Source organism: Amblyraja radiata, chromosome 15 (genome assembly GCF_010909765.2).
Source record: "Amblyraja radiata isolate CabotCenter1 chromosome 15, sAmbRad1.1.pri, whole genome shotgun sequence".
NCBI classification, from domain to species: Eukaryota; Metazoa; Chordata; class Chondrichthyes; order Rajiformes; family Rajidae; genus Amblyraja; species Amblyraja radiata.
Genome location: NC_045970.1, coordinates 12,567,798 through 12,591,736, shown reverse-complemented (window position 1 = coordinate 12,591,736; position 23,939 = coordinate 12,567,798). Strand labels below are relative to the sequence as shown.

Below are 23,939 nucleotides of genomic sequence, written 5' to 3'. Positions count from 1 at the left end.
AATGTACTCGTGCACACTATGATTTGTATAGCACACATACTAAGTTTTTCACTACATACTTGTGGCAATAGTAAACCAATACCAACACTAATACTGAGCTCCTTGTCCCATAACCCATTTTTATGAAGTTTTTCTGCATCATCTCTGAAGAATTGACACCAACCTTAATTGGTGTCTCTCTTGGTTTCCATCCTGTCACAGGCACTCCCTTTTATCTTTTAATCCTCAAGCTTGTCTGTCTTGATTTGGTCCGAATGCTCCATCAATGGCTGAGCCAAAGCTTCATCAAGGTTCAGCATAACTTGCTTGGATTTATATAGTATGTCCATCTTTATTAGAGTCACAGAGTGATACAGTGTGGAAACAGGCCCTTCGGCCCAACTTGCCCACACCGGCCAACAATGTCCCAGCTGCACTAGTCCCACTTGCCTGCGCTTGGTCCATATCCCTCCAAACCTGTCCTATCCATGTACCTGTCCAACTGTTTCTTAAAGATGGGATGGTCCCAGCCTCAATCATCTCCCTTGGCAGTTTGTTCCATAAACCCACTGTGTGAAAAAGTTACCCCTCGGATAATTTTATTTTTTTCTGCAGCTTCCTTATCCTCTCTTGCCCCTTGTATGATTGCTGTAACTATCATCACAATTTCTTTCTTTCTGGCTCCTTCAGAATTGTCTTTCAGATTATATTGTCTCTTTTCAATGTGCCAGTGCAGGCTTCCCTGTGTTAAATGTCACCTGTCACGTGTTTGCCCATTTCTCCCTGTCTACGGTAGGCATGCACTTGGTGGGCCAAAGGGCCTTTTCCATGCTCCATCTGTAAATAAACAAAACTAAACCTTAAAGTCTACTGAAGGTCGACAATAATGCTGGAGAAACTCAGTGGGTGAGGCAGCATCTATGGAGCGAAGGAATAGGTGACGTTTCGGGTCGAGACCCTTCTTCAGAATGGTCACCTATTCCTTCGCTCCATAGATGCTGCCGCACGCGCTGAGTTTCTCCAGCATTTTTGTCTACCTTCGAGAGCTCCAGCATCTGCAGTTCTTTCCTAAACTTGAAGTCTACTGATATCCTTTTACACTTTCTTATATTTTGAAATTTTTGTTTTAACGTCATGAGTTGAAATTTACTCTGTATACTTGTTATGAAAAGCCTAGTGGTGACCTGGGGAACTACAACTGTGAATCATCAAACTGTTTACTGCTGTCCTTAAAGCTTTGCAAGCAGCCCCATTCACTCTCTTCTTCATGAGCATTAAAACAATAGACATTGTAATGATGTTTACAATCTACGCCATTGTCAAGTACCCTCCAAACCTTTTAATTTGATCTATGAGATCCAAATGATTTTTCAATAAATACAAACTCTCCAGCTCTAAAATAAATGTAAGATGTTCCTTTAAGAAGAGCATCAGTGATGCTTTAATCTGTCCTTTAAAGTGTGTGTACTTCAATCTTTGTTTTTGACTTTGTGAAATCTTTAACAAGTGAAATAAAAGTGGTAGATGGACACAAAAAGCTGGAATAAAGGGCCTGTCCCACTTTCACGACCTGATTCACGACCTCTGCCGAGTTTGCCCTTGACTCATACTCGCAGCATGGTCGTCACGAGGTCGTAGGTGGTCGTAGGAAGGTCGTAGGTAGGTCATGATGCTAGTCGTAGGTACTCGTGGCATCAAGTAGGTCGGGGCGTTTTTTCTAGCCTGATGAAAAATGTCCACGAGTAAAAAAGGTTGCGAATTTGGTCGTGTAAGTGGGACAGGCCCTTAATTCAGCAGGTCAGGCAGCATCTCTGGGGAAAAGGAATAGATGATGTTTTGGGTCGAGACCCTTCTTCAGTAAAATGGTGATATTACCGTGCTGCTATGTTGTTTGAGAGAACTCTTAATGTGATTAATACTATACAGGAGGCTGCAGATTATTATCCCTCCCCAAGTCCCCCTGCTACTAGGATACCCTCTTCAGCCATTTTACCCTGTCTTGACCTTTTCAACCTTGGTTGCCCTCGTGGACATCAACCACCTTGGCTTCTTCACTCCCTTCACCCACACTAACTTCACACCCTCCCAACATGCAGCACTTCATGGACTTTGCCTCAATCTGCAATGGTAAGTCCTAATGCAGAATTTTGACCCGTAACATCTGATGCCGTTCTAACTCCTGAGTTCCTCTAGCAGGTTGCGTCGGAAGGATCTGCAGATGCTGGTCTAAATTGAAGAAAGACGCAAAAAGCTTGAGTAGCTCAGCAGGTCAGTCAGCATCTCTGGAAGAAGGGTCTTGACCCGAAATGTCACCTATTCCTTTTCTCCAGGTTGCTGCCTGACCTGTTGAGTTACTCCAGCGTTTTGTGTCTATCCTCCAGCAGGTTGTTTGTTGCTCTTAAGGTAATGGAATGCTGATTTACCATTCAGTTAGCATTATAACAGCATTGTCGTTGAAAATCCGAGGTCCTGTTGAAATGACACTGGAGACTAAGAGCAAAGGAATGTACCTATCCTTGATCCTTGTGGGGAACAGGCGGAAGTTAGGAGTGCAAATTGTCTCTTCTCCACATAAGAACAGGTTTATTTAGTTTCCAAAAAAAGGTTTATTATGATCGCTTTAAAAAAATAATGTAGGATTTTTTTAATGGTGTTTTTACCCTATCTCTCTCATAGTGGACTGTGTTTTGTCTGTTGCAAACTAGTTTGGCTTACTAGCAATAGTAATGGTGTGCAAATATTGTGAATCATTTTAACACCATTCAATATTAACTAATACATAAATTGATTTTCTGACACCTGATCTTAAAAGAGGTGGATAGCATTTGGGATTTAATATCATGTGAATGCTGGGCATTCATTCCCCTATGTCCATGTTGGACAGAGGTGGTCCTTATTTAGTGTGGCATGATGGTGTGTACTACTGACTCCCAGCTCCAGTGATACTGACCACGAGTGCATACCCTGTATGGTTTTCCTCGTGGTGCTCCAGTCTCCTCCCATATCCCTATCCCGGTAGGTTAATTGGCCTACTGCAAATGATTCCTTGGTGCAAGTCAATGGCAAAAGGATTCAAAAGGGACTTGATGGGCAAGTTTGAGAGAGAATGTCACATGATACATGAAATTAATAGAAACCAACATAGCACCACAGTGAGCATTTTATCGGGATGCATCACAGCTCGGTTTGAGAACAGCTCCATCCAAGACTGCCTGAAATTGTAGCGAATTGTGGACGCAGACTAAACCATCACACAAACCAACCTCCCTTCCATTGACTCCATTTATACCTCACGCTGCCTCGGCAAGGCCAGCAGCATAATCATGGATGAGTCGCATCCTCTCCACTCCTTCTTCTCCCGTCTCCCATCAGGCTAAAGGTATAGAAGTGTGAAAACGTGCACCTCCAGATTCAGGGACAATTTCTTCCCAGCTGTTATCAGGCAACTGAATCATCCTACCACAACCAGAGAGCAGCCCTGAACTGCTATCTACCTCATTGGTGACCCTCGGACTATCTTTATGCTGGCTTTACCTTGCACTAAATGTTATTCCCTTATCATGTATCTATGCACTGTAAATGGCTCGATTGTAATCATGTATTGTCTTTCTGCTGACTGGATAGCATGCAACAAAAGCTTTTGACTGTACCTCGGCACACGTGACAATAAACTAAACTGAACTGAAATAAGGATGGAGAATGGAACTGATGTGAGTGTTCTCCTTGGAACTAGCATGGTCCTGATGAGCCAAATTTAGTCTCTGTAAATTCTGATTCTTTGCGTGGTCATCCAGGCAGGTACTTTTTAAAGTTTGAAGAAGGGTCCTGACCTGAAACGGTACCCATTGCTTCTCTGCAGAGATGCTGCCTGTCCCGATGAGTTACTCCAGCATTTTGTGTCTATCTGCAGTTCCTTCCTACACTATGTGTTCCATTAGGTGTTTTTCTTTTTACAAGGAATTATACCATGTCATTCCTTCGAAACTTGGTGAATAGAGCTGTACAGATTAGAGAGCTTGCGTTCAATATTTTCATCTGTTTAAGAAGCAAGGGCCCTTTATGCAGACTCTGTCTGGATCTCTCCTAATTTTATGCACCTCAATTAAATGTGGTATATCAGACTGAACAGCCTGTCTCTCCTTATTAACACTAATTATCCTTCGGACTGTTTATAATTCAGCTAATGTTGCCAGTTTGCTGGGGATCTATAATCTGTATGGATTCTGTGGAGAATCTCCAACCTCCCTTTCTTCTAGATCAGTGGGTATTAGTAGCAACATTGTGAGATTAATGTGTCATCAAATTGTCTTGCACATGCAGTCAACTATTTATAGGCAAGGCTTAAAACGGAAACAATCATAGTGTAGGAACGAATTGAAGATGCTGGTTTACACCAATAGATACAAAATGCCGGAGTAACTCAGCAGGTCAGGCAGCTTCTCTGGAGAGAAGGAATGGGTGACGCTTCGGGTCGAGACAATCATACAGAATAGCTGATGAACTATCAGCAGTATTGGATCTCTACAGCAACCCAGTCATATTGAGGAAGCTTAAATATCTATACCTAGATCTCATACCGCCGACTCAGAGAGAAACTATCTCACTGAGGTTAGCAGAGAAATGCATTTCAAACATTTCCATTCCAAGGATAATTCAGCCTTTGTTCATGATTCTGAAATGCTTAAACCAACATGAATTTTTGTATTTGTGGTTGAACTATCGTTGTCCAAAAGAAACCCCAATTCTCTTTCTATAGATTTCTTCATGGAACAGAGAGGCCTTGAAGGACTTTAGGTTAAGGGGAAAGCCATGGAGTTAGAATGGAAGAAGAGAATGTGTGATGGTTGTGGTCTGTGACTAAATGATGATGGAAATGTAAATAATGAGGGATTTTGAAAGGGCGATAATAAATAATCGGATAATACTGATACTTCACCGCTCAACATTCTTACTAGATCTACCCACCAGTAACGTACTCAATATTGCCAACAGGGATATCTAAAATCTTGGACTAAGATTCCAGGATATTGATTTCTCTAAATTCAAATAATCCTTGCAATCCCCGCTCTCTCCATCCCTCCCCCACCCAAAGTCGTACCAGCTTCAAAGTCGTCTTGTTGAGTCTCATTGTCTTCTCGTTCTCACCTAGCCCACAGTTACAATGAAGAAGGGTTTCGGCCCGAAACGTTGCCTACAGTCTGAAGAAGGGTTTCGGCCCGAAACGTTGCCTATTTCCTTCGCTCCATAGGTGCTGCTGCACCCGCTGAGTTTCTCCAGCTTTTTTGTGTACCCACAGTTACAATGGCCTGTTTCCTTTATCATCATTACTTTTCGGCATATCTTTAAATCATCTGTTCTATATCTCTCTACATCACCGTCTGTATCTCTCGTTTCCGTTTCCCCCGACTGTCAGTCTGAAGAAGGGTCTCGACCTGAAACGCCACCCATTCCTTTTCTCCAGAGATGCTGCCTGGCCCACTAAGTTACTCCAGCTTTTTGTGTCAATTTCCAGCATCTAGAGTTCCTTGTCAAGGATTCCAGGATATGCTGGGTCAGACTGGAGGTGATTCTAATACAGTAATTTAGTTTTTACCATCTCCTTCTCTCGTATTCCAAAGTAGTTGGGAACTTCCATAAATACTGGCCTTCCTTATAGTCCATGACATTCATTTATTTGTACGGAATGACATAGATATTTTTTGAAGGTTGAAAAATGCTGGAGGAATTCAGCAGGTGAGGCAGCATCTATGGAGTGAAGGAATAGGCGACGTTTCTGGTCGAGACCCTTCTTCAGACTGAGAGTCAGGGGAAAGGGAAACGAGAGATATAGACCGTGATCACTGATCAGCGTCAGGGATCAGTAATCGGGGATCAGTCTGAAGAAGGGTCTCGACCCGAAATGTTGCCTATTCCTTCTCTCCATAGATGCTGCCTCACCCGCTGAGTTCCTCTGTACTAGGGCTCTGTACAACTGTAGAAGGACCTCTTTGCTCCTATATTCGATTCCTCTTGTTATAAAGGCCAACATGCCATTCACTTTCTTCACTGCCTGCTGTACCTGCCTGCTTACTTTCATAGACTGATGAACAAGGACCCCCAGATCCTGTTGTACTTCCCCTTTTCCCAACTTGAGTTCTTTCTTAAACTTATATATTTTGTTAAATATATGCATTATTCTGGGTAATCAGCAATGGGGAGTCTGTGAGATATGTTTCCATCCGATTTAAAGAAGTCAAGTGGCATCTCCTCATACTATTGCAGGAGGGTTGAAGCGGCTTGGTTAGGTTTGCAAGTAGAGGAAATAATATGCAAAAATGAAAATCATTGCAAATAATACAATCAGCACAGTACAGAAACATGCTAGAAATAGAATCAGAACTTTAAAATGTCAACACACCCGTTAGAGGAAGATTTGGATCATTGGTTCTGTTTCCCACGTTATTGTTGTTACCCAAGTATTTCCATCCTCTGTTTAGATTTCTAGCATCTCCAGTGCTTTTGCTTTTGACTTCAATCCAGGCCGTTGTTCCTGCACCTCTAACCAAATCCTTCAGGTCATATTAATTGGGTTCTGAGAGTTTCATTTGCCGCTTTCGAATAGACTGAGCTTTGACTTTAATTATTAGCGATGAGAGGACAATTCCCTTTTTAAAATATAATTAATCTTATTTTGAAAAAGGCACGAAACAAAAATAGTTTTCCAGTCTGTCCAGGAATGTCAATGTGAATTGTTCTGTGATGAGTAATTAGCAAATTGCCTTTCAACGTATGCAGTAAACAATGAGATAACCTCATTGCTGAGAGCACTGGAGCGCACAAGAATTGAGAGGAGGTGTTGATAGTAAATCCCTGCTCCATCTATTTACATAGATACATAGACAATAGGTGCAGGAGGAGGCCATTCGGCCCTTCGAGCCACTACAGCCATTCATTGTGATCATGACTGATCATCCCCAATCAGTACCCCGTTTCTGCCTTCTCCCCATATCCCTTGATTCCGCTAGCCCTAAGACCTCTATCTAAGTCTCTCTTGGATGCATCCAGTGAATTGGCCTCCACTGCCGTCTGAGGCAGAGAATTCCACAAATTCACAACTCTTTGGTTGAAAAAGTTTTTTGTCATCTCAGTTCTAAATGGCCTACCCCTTATTCTTAAACTGTGCACCCTGGTTCTGGACTCCCCCAACATCGAGAACATGTTTCCTGCATCTAGCGTGTCCAATTAATATTCCTGCATCTAGCGTGTCCAAATCCTATAATAATTTTATATGTTTTTATAAGATCCCCTCTTATCCTTGTAAATTCCAGTGAATACAAGCCCAGTCGTTCCTTTCTTTCATCATATGACAGTCCCGCCATCCCGGGAATTAACCTCGATGACCTACGCTGCACTCCCTCAATAGCAAGAATGTCCTTCCTCAAATTAGGGGACTCAGAGGCAACTTGGTCGGTGGACCGGGTAGACAGTGAAACAGCAAGCCAGCTATTGGCTTCCTGCATGGACCAACCAGACAATGATACACCAGGAAGTAACTCCTCCAGTTCAAGGAGTGACACGGAGGCTCTGGTTTGTGGGTTTGTGGATCTTGCTGGAGTAAAATGCTGATCTCCAAAGTGCAAATTTACCCTTTAAACCCGGTGATTGGTAATGGAAGCCCTTAACTTTTTTTCCCCCCAAAATAACCAATGGGCCTTCTTCGTATTAATAAATTCACAATTTGTTTTTGCAATGTCTTTCAAATCAATGTTCATTTGTTTTTTTTATCTTGACATTATCCCTATGTTTAAAGCTTTGCTTTTCAGCCAGTGAGCATTGTATGTCATAAGAACTGCTCAGCTCCTTCTGTTGCAGTGGTGACAATGTATTTCTGTTCTTCTTTGCAGACTGTGCACATACACAAGCCTCACTTTATTGCATTGCATTGCCAAGAAGTTGGAGGGAAGAATTATGAAGCCTCGATGTCCCACGTTGACAAGTTTGTGAAGTAGGTATCACGTTTACCTAACTCTAAGTGAAATACATGTCTCCAATGGTTTACTTGGGTCTTTATTACTAACAAGATGCAAACACCGGATGAAAAAAAATGAAAAGGTGAAAAAACTACTTGCACACGTATTTCTCCCACTTTCCCGCCCCACTCCCTTTTTCCTTCCCCCATCCTCTTCCATTATATATCCTTCCTCTGGCTTTACATTCCACGCCTCTCCACTCCTTATCTCTTACTGTCTTTGGTCTTCTTATCTCTGCCTTAGTCCACCTATCAGCCAGTTAAACCCCATCACCTGTATTCACCTATCACTTGCCAGGCTTTGCCCTGCATCTTCCCCGCTTCTAACTTTCTCCATCCCACTCCAATCAGTCTGAAAAGGGGTCCCAACCCCAAATGCCACCTGTCTCTGTCTTCCAGCGATGCTGCCTGACCCACTGAGTTACTCTACCACTTTGTCTTAAGATAAAATCACAGGTGGGGGGGGGGGGGGGGGGGGGGTGAAACTGCATCAATTATTTGGCTGGTTGCCAACCTGCATTGATTAAATTCATATTTCATTTTGCACACTATGAGGTCGTGAAAAACAATACTGTTATGACTGATTAATTAACCTTAATTATACAATATGATAGAACTTTATTTATCCAAGGAGGCAAATTGATCTGCCAACAGTCATAAAACACAAGATATATGAAACATGGAGGGGGGGGGGGGGAGAGTCAGTCTACCCCACGACAGAAGGGGAAGGAGTTGTACAGTTTGATAGCCACAGGGAAGAAGGATCTCCTGCGGCGTTCTGTACTATTAATAGAATATTAAAGTCATTGTTACAAACAGATCTATAAACATTCTTTAAACATCATAGAATATTTGGTTTCCATGAGGAATCAATCTCCCAGGAAACAAGAACATGGACCTCGGGTCATTTTGATGTAGCTACTGGGCACTGATCAGATGGGTCACGTTAAGGTCAATAAACCCAGTTTCTATTAATGATTTCTTTGCTTATTAAGAAATGACTCAACATCTATGCATACAATTTAACTCACCAACTTCTTCCCTCTATTAATAGACAGTAATAGTTACTTTCTCCTCCTCTTCTCAGCTCTCCCTCAGCCCACTGGCTCCACTCTTCCTTTCTTCCTCCCCCCCCCCCCCCCCCGTCCCACCCTCACATCAGTCTGAAGAAGGGTTTCGACCTGAAACGTTGCCTATTTCCTTCACCCGCTGAGTTTCTCCAGCATTTTTGTCTACCTTCGATTTTCCAGCATCTGCAGCTCATTCTTAAACGTAATAGTTGAAAGATTTTTTTTTAGCTTTGGGATTAATTTCATTCTTGAAGATGCTGAGTAACACCTGTCAGTGACGACTAGATTTGTTGAAACGCATTTTTATTTGTCCTTCAGAGGCAGCAGTAATCAGATGTTGATATCACGTAAAAAAATGTTTTCTAAAATGTTGAAATGTGTGATTGGAAGTTACAATTGAGTTTGTTTCAAATGCCTTTTGTGGAGTAGTTTTCCAAATTTTCAGCAACTTCTTTACATAGTCAAAGCCACACAGCACAGAGACAGTCCCAATGGCCCAACTCACCCACAACAGCCATAATATCTCCGCTAATCTAGTCCAGTTTTCCCACATTTGGACCATATCCATCATCGTTTCTTATGCATACACCTTTCATTTAGTTTAAACCGAGTGAAACGTCACCCATTCCTTCTCTCCAGAGATGCTGCCTGTCCCGCTAGGTTACTCCAGCTCTTTGTGTCTATCTTTAGTTTAGTTTAGTTTAGAGATACAGCGCGGAAACAGGCCCTTTGGCCCACTGAGTCCACACCGACCAGCGATCCCCTTGCACTAACGCTATCCTACACACACTAGGGACAATTTACATTTTTACTAAGCCAATTAACCTACAGACCTGTACAATCTTTGGAGTGTGGGAGGAAACCGAAGATCCCTGAGAACCTACGCAGGTCATGGGGAGAATGTACAAACTCCGTACAGACAAGTACCTGTAGTCAGGATTGAATGAGGGCCTCTGGCGCTGTAAGGCAGCAACTCTACCATTGCGCCACCATCCTAAGTGTTCCTCTTGTACCTGTCTCTACTACTTCCTCTGACCCACCACCCTCTGCGTGAAAAGGTTGCCTCTCAGGTTCCTATTAACCCTTTCACCTCTCACCTTCCACCTTTGCCCTATACTTCTAGATTGTTCTACCTTGGGAAAAATCCCCTATGCATTCATCCTGTCTATTCCCGTCATGATTTTACCTTTTATAAGATAATCTCTCAGCCTCCAGTGCTCCAAGTCCTGGCATCCCTCGAAAATCTTCTCTGCACCTTTTCCAACTTAATGGCATATTTCCTGTAGTCGGGCCACCAAAACTGAACATAATACTCCAAGTGTTTAAAAAAGATCTGCAGATGCTGGAAAAATCGAAGGTAGACAAAAATGCTGGAGAAACTCAGCGGGTGAGGCAGCATCTATGGAGCGAAGGAATAGGTGACGTTTCGGATCGAGGGTCTGAAGAAGGGTCTCGACCCGAAATGTCACCTATTCCTTCGCTCCATAGATGCTGCCTCACCCGCTGAGTTTCTCCAGCATTTTTGTCTATTCTTTCATACTCCAAGTGCAGCCTCACCAACGTTTTGTACAACTGTAACACAATGTCACAACTTCTTTACTCATTTACCAGACCGATGAAATCCAGGGTGCCAAAAGCCTTCTTCGCCACCCTATCTACCTGTGATGCCACTTTCAGGGAACTGTGTACCTGAACTCCTGGATCCTTCTGCTCTATAAAATTCCTCAGGCCACCACCATTCACTGTGAATGTCATGCCCTCATTTGACTTCCAATGTGCAACATTACCTCAAGCTGATTAAACACCATGAGCCATTCCTTGACCCACTTGCCCAACTGATCAAAATGTGGCTGTATTTCTTGATTACCATCATCACTGAATACAATAGCATCTATTTGAGTGTAATCTGCAAACTTGTACATTCTCATCCAAATCATTGATATAGATGACAGACAGCTATGGGCCCAGCACTGCTCACATTGACGTGTTTTCAAACTTCACTCTGGAAAGGCTCAGCTGCAATATGTAGATTAAACCTTCTAGTTCTAGATTCTAGACTCAGCAAAAATAGTTTCTGCCTTTTCTATCAATCCCCCACTATCTTGAAAATATCTATCAAATAACAGCACGCATGGTGGCGCAGCAGTAGAGTTGCTGCCTTACAGCGCTTGCAGTGCCGGAGTTCCAGGTTTGATCCTGACTACGGGTGCTGTCTGTCCGGAGTTTGTACGTTCGCCCCGTGACCACGTAGGTTTTCTCCGAGATCTTCGGTTACGTCCTACACTCCAAAGACATACAGGTTTGTAGGTTAATTGACTTGATATAAATAAATTGTCCCTAGTATGTGTGAGATAGTGTTGATGTGCGGGGGTTGGTGCAGACATGATGGGCCGAAGGGCCTGTTTTCTGTAATGTATCTCAAAACTGCACTACATCTCTAAACTAAACTAAGCTCCTTAACCTTTAAAATTCCCGGAAATACAATATGCAATCTGTTCCCTTAACTTCCCTTGGATTCCTGATACAATTGTGATAAATCAATGCGCCATTTCCTCCCCCACTCCTCGCACTGTCAAAGCAATAACAACCTCAGTAATGAGCGCTGACTAGCGATCCGTACTAGCTTCCTGGGCTTTGAATATCTGCGACATTACTTCTTTTGCCTGGTGCTTCAGGCCCTCTGAGAATCCCAGGCAGCATTCCATTAGCAACCTGAAGTATTGAAAATTCAAATAAACCCCGTACATGCTGAAATCTAAAATAAAACCATAAAATGCTGGGAAATATTCACCAGGTCTGGCCTCATTTCTGGGACGAGAAACTGTGTTAACTTTTCAGGTCAAGGACCCTTCTTCAGAACGTGACAGTTTTTTTGACACTTTGTACATAGACCTCAACACTCTTTAGACCATCTATTGATCCTCACTTTATCACCATTCTGAAAGCTCCATTGATTTTGGGCAGAAGTCATAGATACAGTGTGGTAAGAGACTGTGCATCTACCCGATCTATTCCTCTCATAATTTTGTACACCTCTATAAGATATCCCCTCATCCTCCTGCACTCCATGGAATAGAGACCCAGTCTGCTCAACCTCTCCCTATAGCTCACACCTTCTAGTCCTGCTAACATCCTCATAAATCTTTTCTGAACCCTTTCAAGCTTGACAATATCTTTCCTATAACATGGCGCCCAGAACTGAAGACAATATTCGAGATGCGGTCTCACCAACGTCTTATAGAACTGCAACAAGTCCTTGACTTATAATTCATTTGTCACAATTTAGCTAATTCACGTAATTTATTAAAATCTATTATCCAAATTTACAGCCTTTTTTATATGGAGTGAGTTCGCAGTCATAGGAATCAATCTTTAAAAATAACTGCTATGCATTGCCATAACAGTCAAATTATGAGTGATCCAAATGTAAAAGGTAGCAGATTAAATCCAAGTCAGGAGCACGGCGCCCTCTGCTGGCACAGACATATTTGCAAAGTTTGTGGCAGACTTTCCTGGAAACGTCTCCCCCTGGTGGTGTGAGCTGAGGTGTGTGTGAATGTCCTATATTTTAGTTTAGTTAAGTTAGTTTAGTTTATTGTCACGTGTACCGAGGTACAGTGAAAAGCTTTTGTTGCGTGCTAACCAGTCAGCAGAAAGACAACACATGATTACAATCGGGCCATTTACAGTGTATAGATACATGATAAGGGAATAACGTTTAGTGCAAGGCAAAGTCCGATCAGGGATAGTCCGAGGGTCACCAATGAGATACCAGGAAAGTAAAGATTATTTCTTTGGAGCTTCTTGTTCACATCTCTACTGGCACATCTTTCATCTTCATTTTCAGAAATTTAGAATTGGAATGTCTTCTAACTCTGTATTGAACCCTTGGCTTCTTATCAATAAAAACAAAGGGCAAAGTGTGAAGTGCAAAAGGATTATCAATTGTCCCTACCTTTTTCAAGAGCTCCCATCTGGAAAACAATTCCTATTCCTGTGCTGCCATGCCCATTATTGTTGGGGTAAACATTGTCGCCCAGCGGTTTCATTCTTCATTACAGGTGGTAGAGGGTGCAGTAATGGGGGCCGTTGCAACCAGGCACTGCTCATCACAGTGCGTGCCATCTTTCCAGGCTATAGGTGTGCACAGCTCAGACCATCTGCTGAAATAAATTCATCTCTATCTTCAGTAGGCCTTTAACATAAGTTGGGAAGGGAATTATTCCACATGCTGTTTAAAATTACAATTTGACACACACATGTTTATTTTGAAATATCATTCAATATAAGTGGGGACTATTTCCACTCATGGAAATAGTTGGATTGTGTCAGAGAAATCCCACATGTAGCGAAAGGGCACAACTTACGGGTTAGAACGTGTGTCAGGGGTTATGGGGAGAAGGCAGGAGAATGGGGGTGAGAGGGAAAGATAGATCAGACATGATGGAATGATGGAGTAGATATGATGGGCCGAATGGCCTAATTCTGATCCTATCACTTATGAAAGTGCTGGAGTAACTCAAGCAGCATACCTGGAGAACATAGATAGGTGACGTTTCAGGTTGGGACCCTTCTGCGTGTCAATAGATCTCCCTCGCCTGTTAAATGAAATCGCACCATCACATCGTTTATCGAGACGTTCTAGTTTTAAACCTGCTACTTACTTTTAGTAAATGTTTCACAGAACAATTCACACGTAAATACCACATACAATGCTACATTTAGGAAGGCCTTTGGTTTAAGCAGGTTTCTGAATATTTGGTCTATTTTACAAATGTTATTTGGAGGATGCGCAGTTAAAATGATTAAAACATTTTCTCATGTTCAATGTTGACAAATGATGGTTTATAAAATTCTCCATTAATAATCAGATTCAAGCAAGCCCTTTCACTGAGGCCTGAGTATAATAAGACACAATTTAAGACAAGGTGGTAAAGAGGAAAGTTGGAACCCCACTGGTGAATCTAAGGTGGAGTTGCTACTCCTCTTTCGTATTTTCTAACCTGGGTAGCAGTAGAATATATTCAGGGATGAAAAAGGACAAGAGGGACAGCATAAAAGTAAGCAGAGCCGCTTTCATTTGTTTTGCATTAGAAATACCTGAGCCTCGTGGTCAGAATCTCACAGCCCCTGGCGCCATGCTGAATTTAGCCTGTTATGAAGAGCATATCAGCTCTTCAAATTAGACTGTCAAGTTGTACAAAATGTTCAAAAGTTTAGAACTTTAGATTGATGTCCAGAGGCACGGTGGCGCAGTGGTAGAGTTGCTGCCTCACAGCGCCAGAGACCTGGGTTCGATCCTGAGTATGGGTGCTGTCTGTACAGTTTGTACGTTCTCCTGGTGACCTGCGTGGGTTTTCTCCGGGAGCTCCGATATCCTCCCACACTCCAAGACGTACAGGTTTGTAGGTTTATTGGCTTGGTTAAATTGTCCCTTGTGTGTAGGATAGTGTTAGTGTGTGGGAATCACTGGTCAATGTGGACTCGGTGGGCCAAAGGGCCTGTTTCCATATTGTATCTCTTAAAAAAGAACTAAAATGTGAATTCGAGCTAAAAAAGGGAAAATTCTGATCCATCTTACTAGCTTGCATTTGTTCCTAGAAGGTGAATGGACAATATTCTAAACCTCTGAATTACTTGTAGTGTTTAGTTTAGTTTAGGTTAGAGATACAGTGCGGAAACAAGCTCTTTAGCCCACCAAGCAATCCTCGCACATTAACACTACCCTACACACACTAGGGGCAATTTTCCACGTAAACCAAGCCAATTAACCTACAAACCCGCACGTCTTTGCAGTGCGGGAGGAAACCAAAGATCTCGGAGAAAACCCACACAGGTCACGGGGAGAACGTACAAACTCCGAACAGTCGGCACCCATAGTCAGGATCGAACCTGGGTCTCTGGCATTGTGAGGCAGTAGCTCTACCACTACGCCGCCGTGCCGCCCTTGTGTAATGATACAAAGTTCAAACTTACCTGAAAGATCACCTGCAAAACATTTTTCTTCTTTTACACCAGAGAACTGCTATCAAGTGATGAAATGATAGAGTATAACAGAGCACGAGTGTACTTGGATGAAAATTATAAATCACAAGAACATTTCACGGTAAGATTGTTTCCTTGTCCAATGTGTCACCTAATGTGATCATACTAATCTTGTACCATTAAAATATAGATTGGTTATGAACATATATCAGCATGTATACTATATTATGTTACATATTTTCAATGCCGAGCAGCATCATGAATTTTGTATTATGTTATTTAGATACTTTAAAGAAAAGATTGGTATTAACTTCAGTTTCCACCAAAATGGATTGATTTGGTATGTGAGAGGAATGGGAGGTCAACGATAATTCTAACTTGCCCCCAGAGCAATCAGACCAAAATTGCAACACCCAAGACCAAGTTGCATAAGCAAACTCCAAGGAAAGATAACTACTAGCTTTATTGGTGTTTGAAGTGTACAGAAGCACAATTGTCTTTTGCTGAGACCTGGAATTCTTTGAATGGATTGATAAAATCAAGTCACAAAAGTGTGTTTCGTGGGGAGTTGGACAGAATTGTGATCACGGGCTTGGATCACAGCAATCTCAGCTATGGGTGAGTTTACAACTCGTATAAGATGTTTCATGATTTACAAAAAGCACGTTTTGTTATCCTTCCGTAACCTGCGGTAACTTGAACTGTTGCTTAATACAGACGATTTAACTGGAAATTAGTTTGTAATATATTTTGTTTGATGGTTTTATCTTTAATGAATGAATGAATGATTGAATGATGGATTAGTTTATTTGCCAAGTATGTACACATACAAAGAATTTACCTTGGTGCTCCGCTCGCAAGCAACAACACGACATACAGTAAACAATTAAGAATAAAACATAAAACATTAAGTACAAAACATCATAGTTTAAACATGTGAAGAATTAAATAAAATACCAGAGCAAAAGGAGGCTACAGGCGTTTGGTTATTGAACAGAGCTACGACACGTGGAAAAAAGCTGTTTTTATGTCTGGCTGTGGTGGCTTTGACAGTCCGGAGTCGCCTTCCAGAGGGAAGTGCTTCAAAGAGTTTGTGGCCAAGGTGAGAGGGGTCTGAGATGATCTTACCCGCTCGCTTCCTGGCCCTTGCAGTGTACAGTTCGTCAATGGGGGGAAGGTTGCAGCCAATAACCTTCTCAGCTAATCGAACAATGTGCTGCAGCCTCCGGATGTCGTGCTTGGCGGCTGAGCCAAACCAGACCATGATGGAGATGGTGAGGACAGACTCTACGATGGCAGTATTAAACTGGACCAACATATGTAGACAAATGCCCTTGTCCCTTTGTTTGTGCCTTCATAAAAGATCTCAGAGGAGTGATATTCTGTGTAAATCAGTTATTTAATTCTGGATGTTTTTTTGAGATTGAATTGGAGGGAAAATATTGCCAATGTGATACTCAAGAGCTCTTTTTCGGAGAGTAAGTTGGTAGTGAAGGCAATGAATAATAAATTTTGTTTTCAATACCTTAGATGAATTTATCTCAGGAAATGGGCATTATGTTTTTTAGAAGAATTCTAACAGGCGTGACCTTGAGACAGAGTTACCTCTCGACTTCATCGTGGTGCCTTGGAAGCAGGGGATTATTATTAAATCCTCACTCATGAAGTGTAGCAGTTTCATTACCAACATTTGTGGCCAGGAAAACAAATGCACTGAATCAATTGGACTACTTTACATTTACAGATATAAATACTTCAGCTTAGAGATACAGTGTGTAAACAGGCCATTCGGCGCACCGAGTCCACACCGACCAGCGATTCCTACACATTAATTCTATCCAATACACACTAGGGACAATTTGCACTTATACCACGCCAATTTACCTACAAACCTGTACGGCTTTGGAGTGTGGGAGGAAGCCGAAGATCCCGGAGAAAACCCACGCAGGTCACTTGGAGAACATACAAAATCCGTACGGACAGCACCTGAAGTCGGGATTGAATCTGGCGCTGTAAGTGCAGCAACTTTATTGCTGTGCCACTGAAATACTTCTCAAAAGACCTTTTCTAACGGAGTGCATCCTGCTCATTCCCTGCCCGTTGAAACGCGAGTTGATTTAAACGTGTTATATAAATAAAATTTACTTACTAACTTACTTACTATATCTGATTGTGCTTTGAAGGTATGGAGGCAGATGCTTTCTCAACTGTTGCGTTCTGATAAACGTACGTCACCAAGTGACCTAAGCCAAACTCAGTACAAAGATGGCGTAGAATCTAGTTACGAACTGCCGCTTAACAGCTGACTGATAGCAGAAATGTTCTTTTTTATTATTAAATTCTAATTTAATTTGTGGAAGTCTATTGGTGCTCAGCATTTTAAACTATTGTGTGTTTGGTAGATATAGATTTACAAAACAGTTAAAACTTGTGAATATCTAGCTGCGTAATCCTGCACAACTGATAAGTTACATTGTAACACAACCGCAAGAAAAAAAAAGATGAAGTGTATAAATAGTTCAGACACAAAGTTGTATGAAGGCAGTCACTTGCCTGGTGATTTTGAAATAAGGCTTCATACTGGATAATCAGACAGACATGCCTATAGTCACTATGGTTGACTAGTCCATTCGTGATCAGTACGCGTGTCAGGGTTATGTGGAGAAGGCAGGAGGATGGGGTTGAGAGGGAAAGATAAATCAGTCATCATTGAATGACGGAGTAGACTTGATGGGCTGAATGGCCTTGATCTGCTCCTAGAATTAATTATTTTAACAGTCCCAGTATGTAGTCCCCATGCTTTTCTCTAGATTCTGTGCATTATTCCTCTTTTCTGTGATTAGTATAAAACTGTATGATTGTAAAAGTCAGCAAGCGATTTTGAAATGTAGCATGCCCTGTGTATAGTACAATGTGACAGCAAAGGGGCAGCAATTCAGGAATGTAGGCTGAGAAGTTTGGTGTCTTTACAGATGTAACATTCGGTGTCAAATATTCAATCTGGCGATTGGCATGTGTGCTGATTCTCTGCAGAAGGTGCAACGACTGCCATATCTGTCCAGGCTCTAACACCAGGAGAGCTTATGTTTCACACAGTCTTAAGGGCCTGTCCCACTTGCATGCGATTGTGTGCGTTTGACGCGACCAAAGTTCGCGCTAAGTACACGCGTGACATCATTTGCGTCATGCTGACCAATCAGCTGGGCAGGAGGCGGGCTGACTGAATTTGGGTGTCGCACGGCGTCGGGCGGTGACGTCATCACGCAACGCCACGCCGGGCGGTGACATCATCACGCAATGCCACGCGCTAGACGTACGCCGTCAAGACGTTGCGTACGACGTCAAGACGCTGCGTACGACCACAATGCGCCTGCATGCCGACAGGCCGTTGGCACATGAAATTTTCAGACACTGCAGGAAGTTCGGAGCCCCGCGCGATGTCGGGACCAGCCCCACACAACTCCATACGCCTCCGCGCTTCTAAGTGGGACTGGCCCCACGAGGCCTGTACGCCTCAAGCGACCACGAGGTCGTGTAATTTGCGAGCCAAGGTCGTGTAAGTGGGACAGGCCCTTAAGAGCTATCTGTGGGATCTAACCCTGGCTGAACACCAACATTATCACGTTAATTTAGCCTGAAGGCAAGTGTGGAAATCTTGCTACCCTTTGGTTCTTCATTCCCTCTTTGCTCAACCACTTTGCTGCATTATCCCCGTTTTACTTAATCTATCCAGTCCCTTATGGCTGCCCACATTCTCTTGGTCACTCCTGTTCATTCTTCTAATATCTTACTGAGGTATTACACTTTCCATCCTGAATCAATTTCCAGGCCAGCCTTGATCAAAGTGCATGTATGTTGCAAAATATAGTGTTCAGGAAATGTGGGTGAATAGACTTTGGCACGTGGTTGTGTAGATAATCTCACGCAACAAGTGTTCTGTTTTAGATAAGTAATTCTTCTGACCCACCCTGTGTGCTAATTGTGACGGAAGGAACAGCAGATGCTGGTTTAAATCGAAGATGGTCACAAAAAGCTGGAGTAACTCAGCGGGACAGGCAGCATCTCTGGAGAAAACGTCACCGATTCCTTTTCTCCGGAGATGCTGCCTGTCCCGCTGAGTTACTCCAGCTTTTTGTGCCTCTGAGCTAACTGTCAGGATTCAAGAAATGAAAGTGCTCGGTCACACCAGGTTCGGACACTAGGTGGCAGTCAACAGCAGGAATTCCATTGGAACAAGAGTAAAACAGCTGGAATCCGGGCCGAGGAAAAAGCAGGAAGTGGATTTAGATAATCAAGAAATAAAGTTGTTAATGGTGCAATTTCTAACTTTATTATATGCTATAAAAATTGGCAGAAGTTTTCTTTTAAACATAAACAGACAGTTTTTTTGCAGCTTTATTGTTGTAATATGTTTGATTGTTATTTAGTTCATTCCTCTCCTGTATATGCAGGGGCTCTTGGTTTGTTATTTAGTTCATTCCTCTCCTGTATATGCAGGGGCTCTTGGTTTGTTATTTAGTTCATTCCTCCTCTGTATATGCAGGGGCTCTTGACTTATGCTGAACAATTCAATTTTTTATTTTATTAAATGTGTAGGGTCTGAGGAATGGTCTTGACCCAAAAAGTCACCTATTGCTTTTCTCCAGAGATGCTGCCAGACCTGCTGAGTTACTCCCGTATTTTGTGTCAAATCTTCTTATTTTTATTACTTGGGAATGCAGAATTCTTAACCAATGTTTGAGGAATTGACACTGTGTATTAAATTCTGTTGTCTATTCCCAGTAAATTTTAAACTATTTTCATCATTATTTCAGAGTTTGTACACCATCCATTTTCCATGAAAATTGCAACTGTTTAACTGCCCAGCATGTTTTACTCAAGTATAACGACCCTCTTATGCAGCGTATATAAACTCATTTAGAAGAAAGGTCCCGACCCAAAACTTCACCATTTCCTTCTATCCAGAGATGCTGCCTGTCCCGCTGAGTTACACCAACACTTTGTGTTTATCTTCGGTGTAAACTAACATCTGCAGTGCAGGAGTCAATGTGCATTTCCCAATGATTTCTACCACAAGAAAACCTGGTGGATAATATTAGTAGTGACAGTCAAGGTGGTAACTTCAAATGTGCAACAAACATTTTGCGTGTGGGACAACTGATCTTCATCACTTGTAGGTTTATTGGCTTAGTAAATGTAACCAAAAATTGGCCCTAGTGGGTGTAGGATAGTTAGTGTGCGGGGTTTGCTGGTCGGCGCGGACCCGTTGGGCCGAAGGGTCTGTTTCCGCGCTGTATCTCTAAACTAAACAAAACTTGGCCTGCATTTCAATCCAGCAACATAGGAAACAGGCTTTGTGGTTTATGTTCAATTCGGAGTGGACATGCCGAATTCATTACTGAGGTAGCCATGTGTGTTCAATGTAAAATTGGTACCATGGTGCAGTGCAGGCTACACGCTCTTATCATGGAGACACAAGAGATTGCAGATGTTGGGATTCTGAGCAGCAAAGTGCTGGAGGAAGCATCGTAGGGGGAAATGGGCAGACGGAGTATCACGTCGGGACACCTTTTTCTCAAATCATATCAGAGGAGAATGGAGAAAACAACTTATGTAGGATGGAACTGCAGATGCTGATTTTAACCGAAGATAGACACAAAGCTGGAGTAGACGGCATCTCTGGAGAAAAAGGAATAGGTGACGTTTCGGGTCTGAAGAAGGGTCTCTTTTTGCGTCTATCTTCGGAGAAAAGAATTTACTGCTTTTGTTGATCTGAGAGTGCTTGATGCCAACCACAGACCTTTAAACTGAAAAGTATTTGATCTTTCAGCCCCAATGTCTCTCACCTTGCTGCGTCCACACAAATCAACATCATTCTAAAGATAACGTTCTCTCTCTGAAAGTGACTGCAGCTTTGGTACAGAGTGAACAGAACTGTTAATAAGCCAACAAATTAAGTATCAACTTAGAGGTTAGGGGCAGAAGTTACTTGCTGAATATTATCCAAGAAGATCTGGCAATAACTATAGTGATAATTTTCCAGTTATTGGGTCCGTGGGTCCCAGGTGTCAATTCAAAAGGATCCCTGGAATCTTAAAGGGCCAGTCCCATTTGGGCGTCATTTGCGCGTCACGCATGTCGTCCGCGCGCCACTGCCTACGTCATCACATCTCACCACGCGTGCGTGATGCCTAAATGATGTCGCGCGTGCATCGTGACACGTAAATGATGTCGCGTAAATGACGCGCAAATAACGCTCAAGTGGGACAGGCCCTTACGTTGGCTAAACAAAACTGCAAAATGCTAATTAAGATTGGAACACATGCAATTGTTGAAAGTAGAAGCTGAAATATTATCAACAATAAATAAAGAAATTTAAAAAAAGTAAGCTGTACATGATAGACTTACAATAGCAATAATCAACTCTTTGAAGGTAGATACAACATGCTGGAGTAACTCAGTGGGACAGGCAGCATCTCTGGAGAGAAGGAATGGGTGATGTTTCGGGTCGAGACCCTTCCTCGACCCGAAACGTCACCCATTCCTTCTCTCCAGAGATGCTGCCTGTCCCACTGAGTTACTCCAACATGTTGTGTCTACCTTCGATTTAAACCAGCATCTGCAGTTCTTTCCTGCACACAATCAACTCTTTGAGTTGTGTAGTTAGTTGATATCATGCCATGCCACATAGTTGAATGCTCACGAATCTAATGCAACAAAATGTATGTTTTTTTGGTGTATTTTACAGTAATTCTAGATTGTAAATCCATGAAATGTACACCTCTTCAAGCGATTCCACTTTGATGGGAAATGACTGCAGACAGCCCAGAATCTAATCACTTTTCCCAACATACTGTTTTCATCTTAAGCAATACATGCACAGAAAAACTAAAGTTGTTGTAGCCAATAGTTGCCACATTTGTCCAGCGCAATGTGTACTGATAGGAAAACTATGAGAATTGTAGTTAAATCTGCTGATTCAAAACTGAGAATAAGGTTCTGCTTAGATTACATTTTCTTTTCAATCATAAATTCAATGTGATCAATTAGCCTTCTAATTCATCTGTTCAGAATTGCCCCAAAATTTGGTCTGTTGGAATTTCACATTAAGCTTCATTTGTTGTCACTTTCAGTTAAATAGTCGTGTTAATTGTGTACGAAGGAACTGCAGATGCTGGTTTACACTGACGATGACACAAAATGCTGGAGTAACTCAGCCGGACAGGCAGCATCTCAGGAGAAGGGTCTCGACCTGAAACGTCACCCATTCTTTCTCTCCAGAGATGCTGAATGTCCCGCTGAGTTAATGCAGCATTTTGTGTCTATCTTCAGTCATTAGCAGTTCGTGAAACTGTGATCAATACCTTGTCTCTCAATAAATTATAGATTGCAGATTTCATAACAGCTTTTGTTTGGAAAAGAGGGGTTATGGCCATCTGTGCTTCTGATCACTTTTTCTTGGTCACACTGAGTATTTTTTACACTTTTCCATCAACTCATCCACTGTTCTTTCTCTCCATCCCAATCCAATAATCCTAAATAAATGTGTTTATTCCCATACAGTGTTAATTCACACATGTAAAAGAAGTGCCACCCATAATAAAAGGTCAATATGTTACTAAAATAACCTGGAATAAATTACAAATCTAATTATTGAGAGCTGTTAGATTAAGCTATTAACAGTTACATGTTAAACATAATCTATTGTTAAAATAGCTGGAAGTTGTTCGCTAATAGTAACTAATTAATTTATTGCTATTTGTTGGTCATGTCTTAATGCTGTATTGATTAGACTATCGTGCACAGCCTAGGTAGCTTTGCACACAACTTTATTTAACTGACATTTGAATAAAGGTCAAAGACAAATAGTGGCAATAAAAATATCCAAACTGTCTGTAGGTCAGGACTGATGGCTGATAGATTTTGATAGTCTCATAAGTGCTCTTAGTTGAAGTTAATCAGAAGGCAGCATTGTTACTATTTGAAAACTATTGCTAAAATCGAGTAGCTTTTACAACTAAAGGTCCATTTTTGCTTCCGTAAATGTACTGCTTTGTGCAAGCAGGTGATTAGTGGACTTGAGCAAAAGCAACCGCCTTCAGTAATAGTCCACTAACAAACAGTAGATGGCTATGTTCAATACTAACCACCACCAACAACTCCACCCCCCACAACACACATACCCTGCCCCCAAAATCAATACAAAGTAATTCAAAGACAGTCATCAAATCACAATCAATAAGGCAAGCAATCCTGTGTAGCGTCCACTGCTCCTGAAAGACTTTGCATGACCCACGGAACTGACAAATGGAACTATGTCCCCAATGTCCCTTGTTAAAAGCATGCTTTAATTTGGTGAAATTCAACGTCTGATAATTTAAAAGTTGAAGAGGTTATATAATTTTCTACCTGCTGCTCAATTCTCCCTTCAGAAAGATTCTAGAATGGTTATATTATCAAATGTGCCTCCAGGACAGCACTGTTCAAGCTGGAGTAAAGAGCATAATATGACAAGTAGGAACCCACTTTCACTGAGATCGACCAACAACGTTGGCATATTAATGCCCGCAATGAATAGTATTTGAACACACCACACAATATCCCAGCAATTTTAACCTGCAATTTTATCTTGTAAGGGATTTAAACTGTTGTCTCCATTTTAGGGTAAAATTCCACATAGATGCCACTAAATATGTGAGCCAGCCACAAATAAATTGCACAGTTTGACAAACCAGCCAGGGTTTAACCTACTAATGCCTTTTGCGAATAATTCTTAATATTTTCGGTTTAGCTTAAAATACTGTTTTAATCATAAAGGAAGATGCCACAAGGGGACCCATCCAAAGGAAAGCCAAGCCTTCAAGACCAACAGTTGGAGTGAAAGTCAGATGGGAAGG

The 23,939-nt window shown here is 42.0% G+C and overlaps 1 protein-coding gene across 2 annotated transcripts in view; it reads left to right on the top strand.

Moving 5' to 3' along the window:
- Positions 1 to 23,939, top strand: part of inpp5a (inositol polyphosphate-5-phosphatase A) — a 572,966-nt gene that overhangs the window by 257,439 nt on the left and 291,588 nt on the right. For both annotated transcript variants that reach the window (XM_033033641.1, XM_033033642.1), the window contains exons 3-4: positions 7,863 to 7,963; positions 15,076 to 15,163. In XM_033033641.1, the coding sequence (XP_032889532.1) occupies positions 7,863 to 7,963; positions 15,076 to 15,163 (189 nt within the window). The remainder of the gene's footprint in view (positions 1 to 7,862; positions 7,964 to 15,075; positions 15,164 to 23,939) is intronic.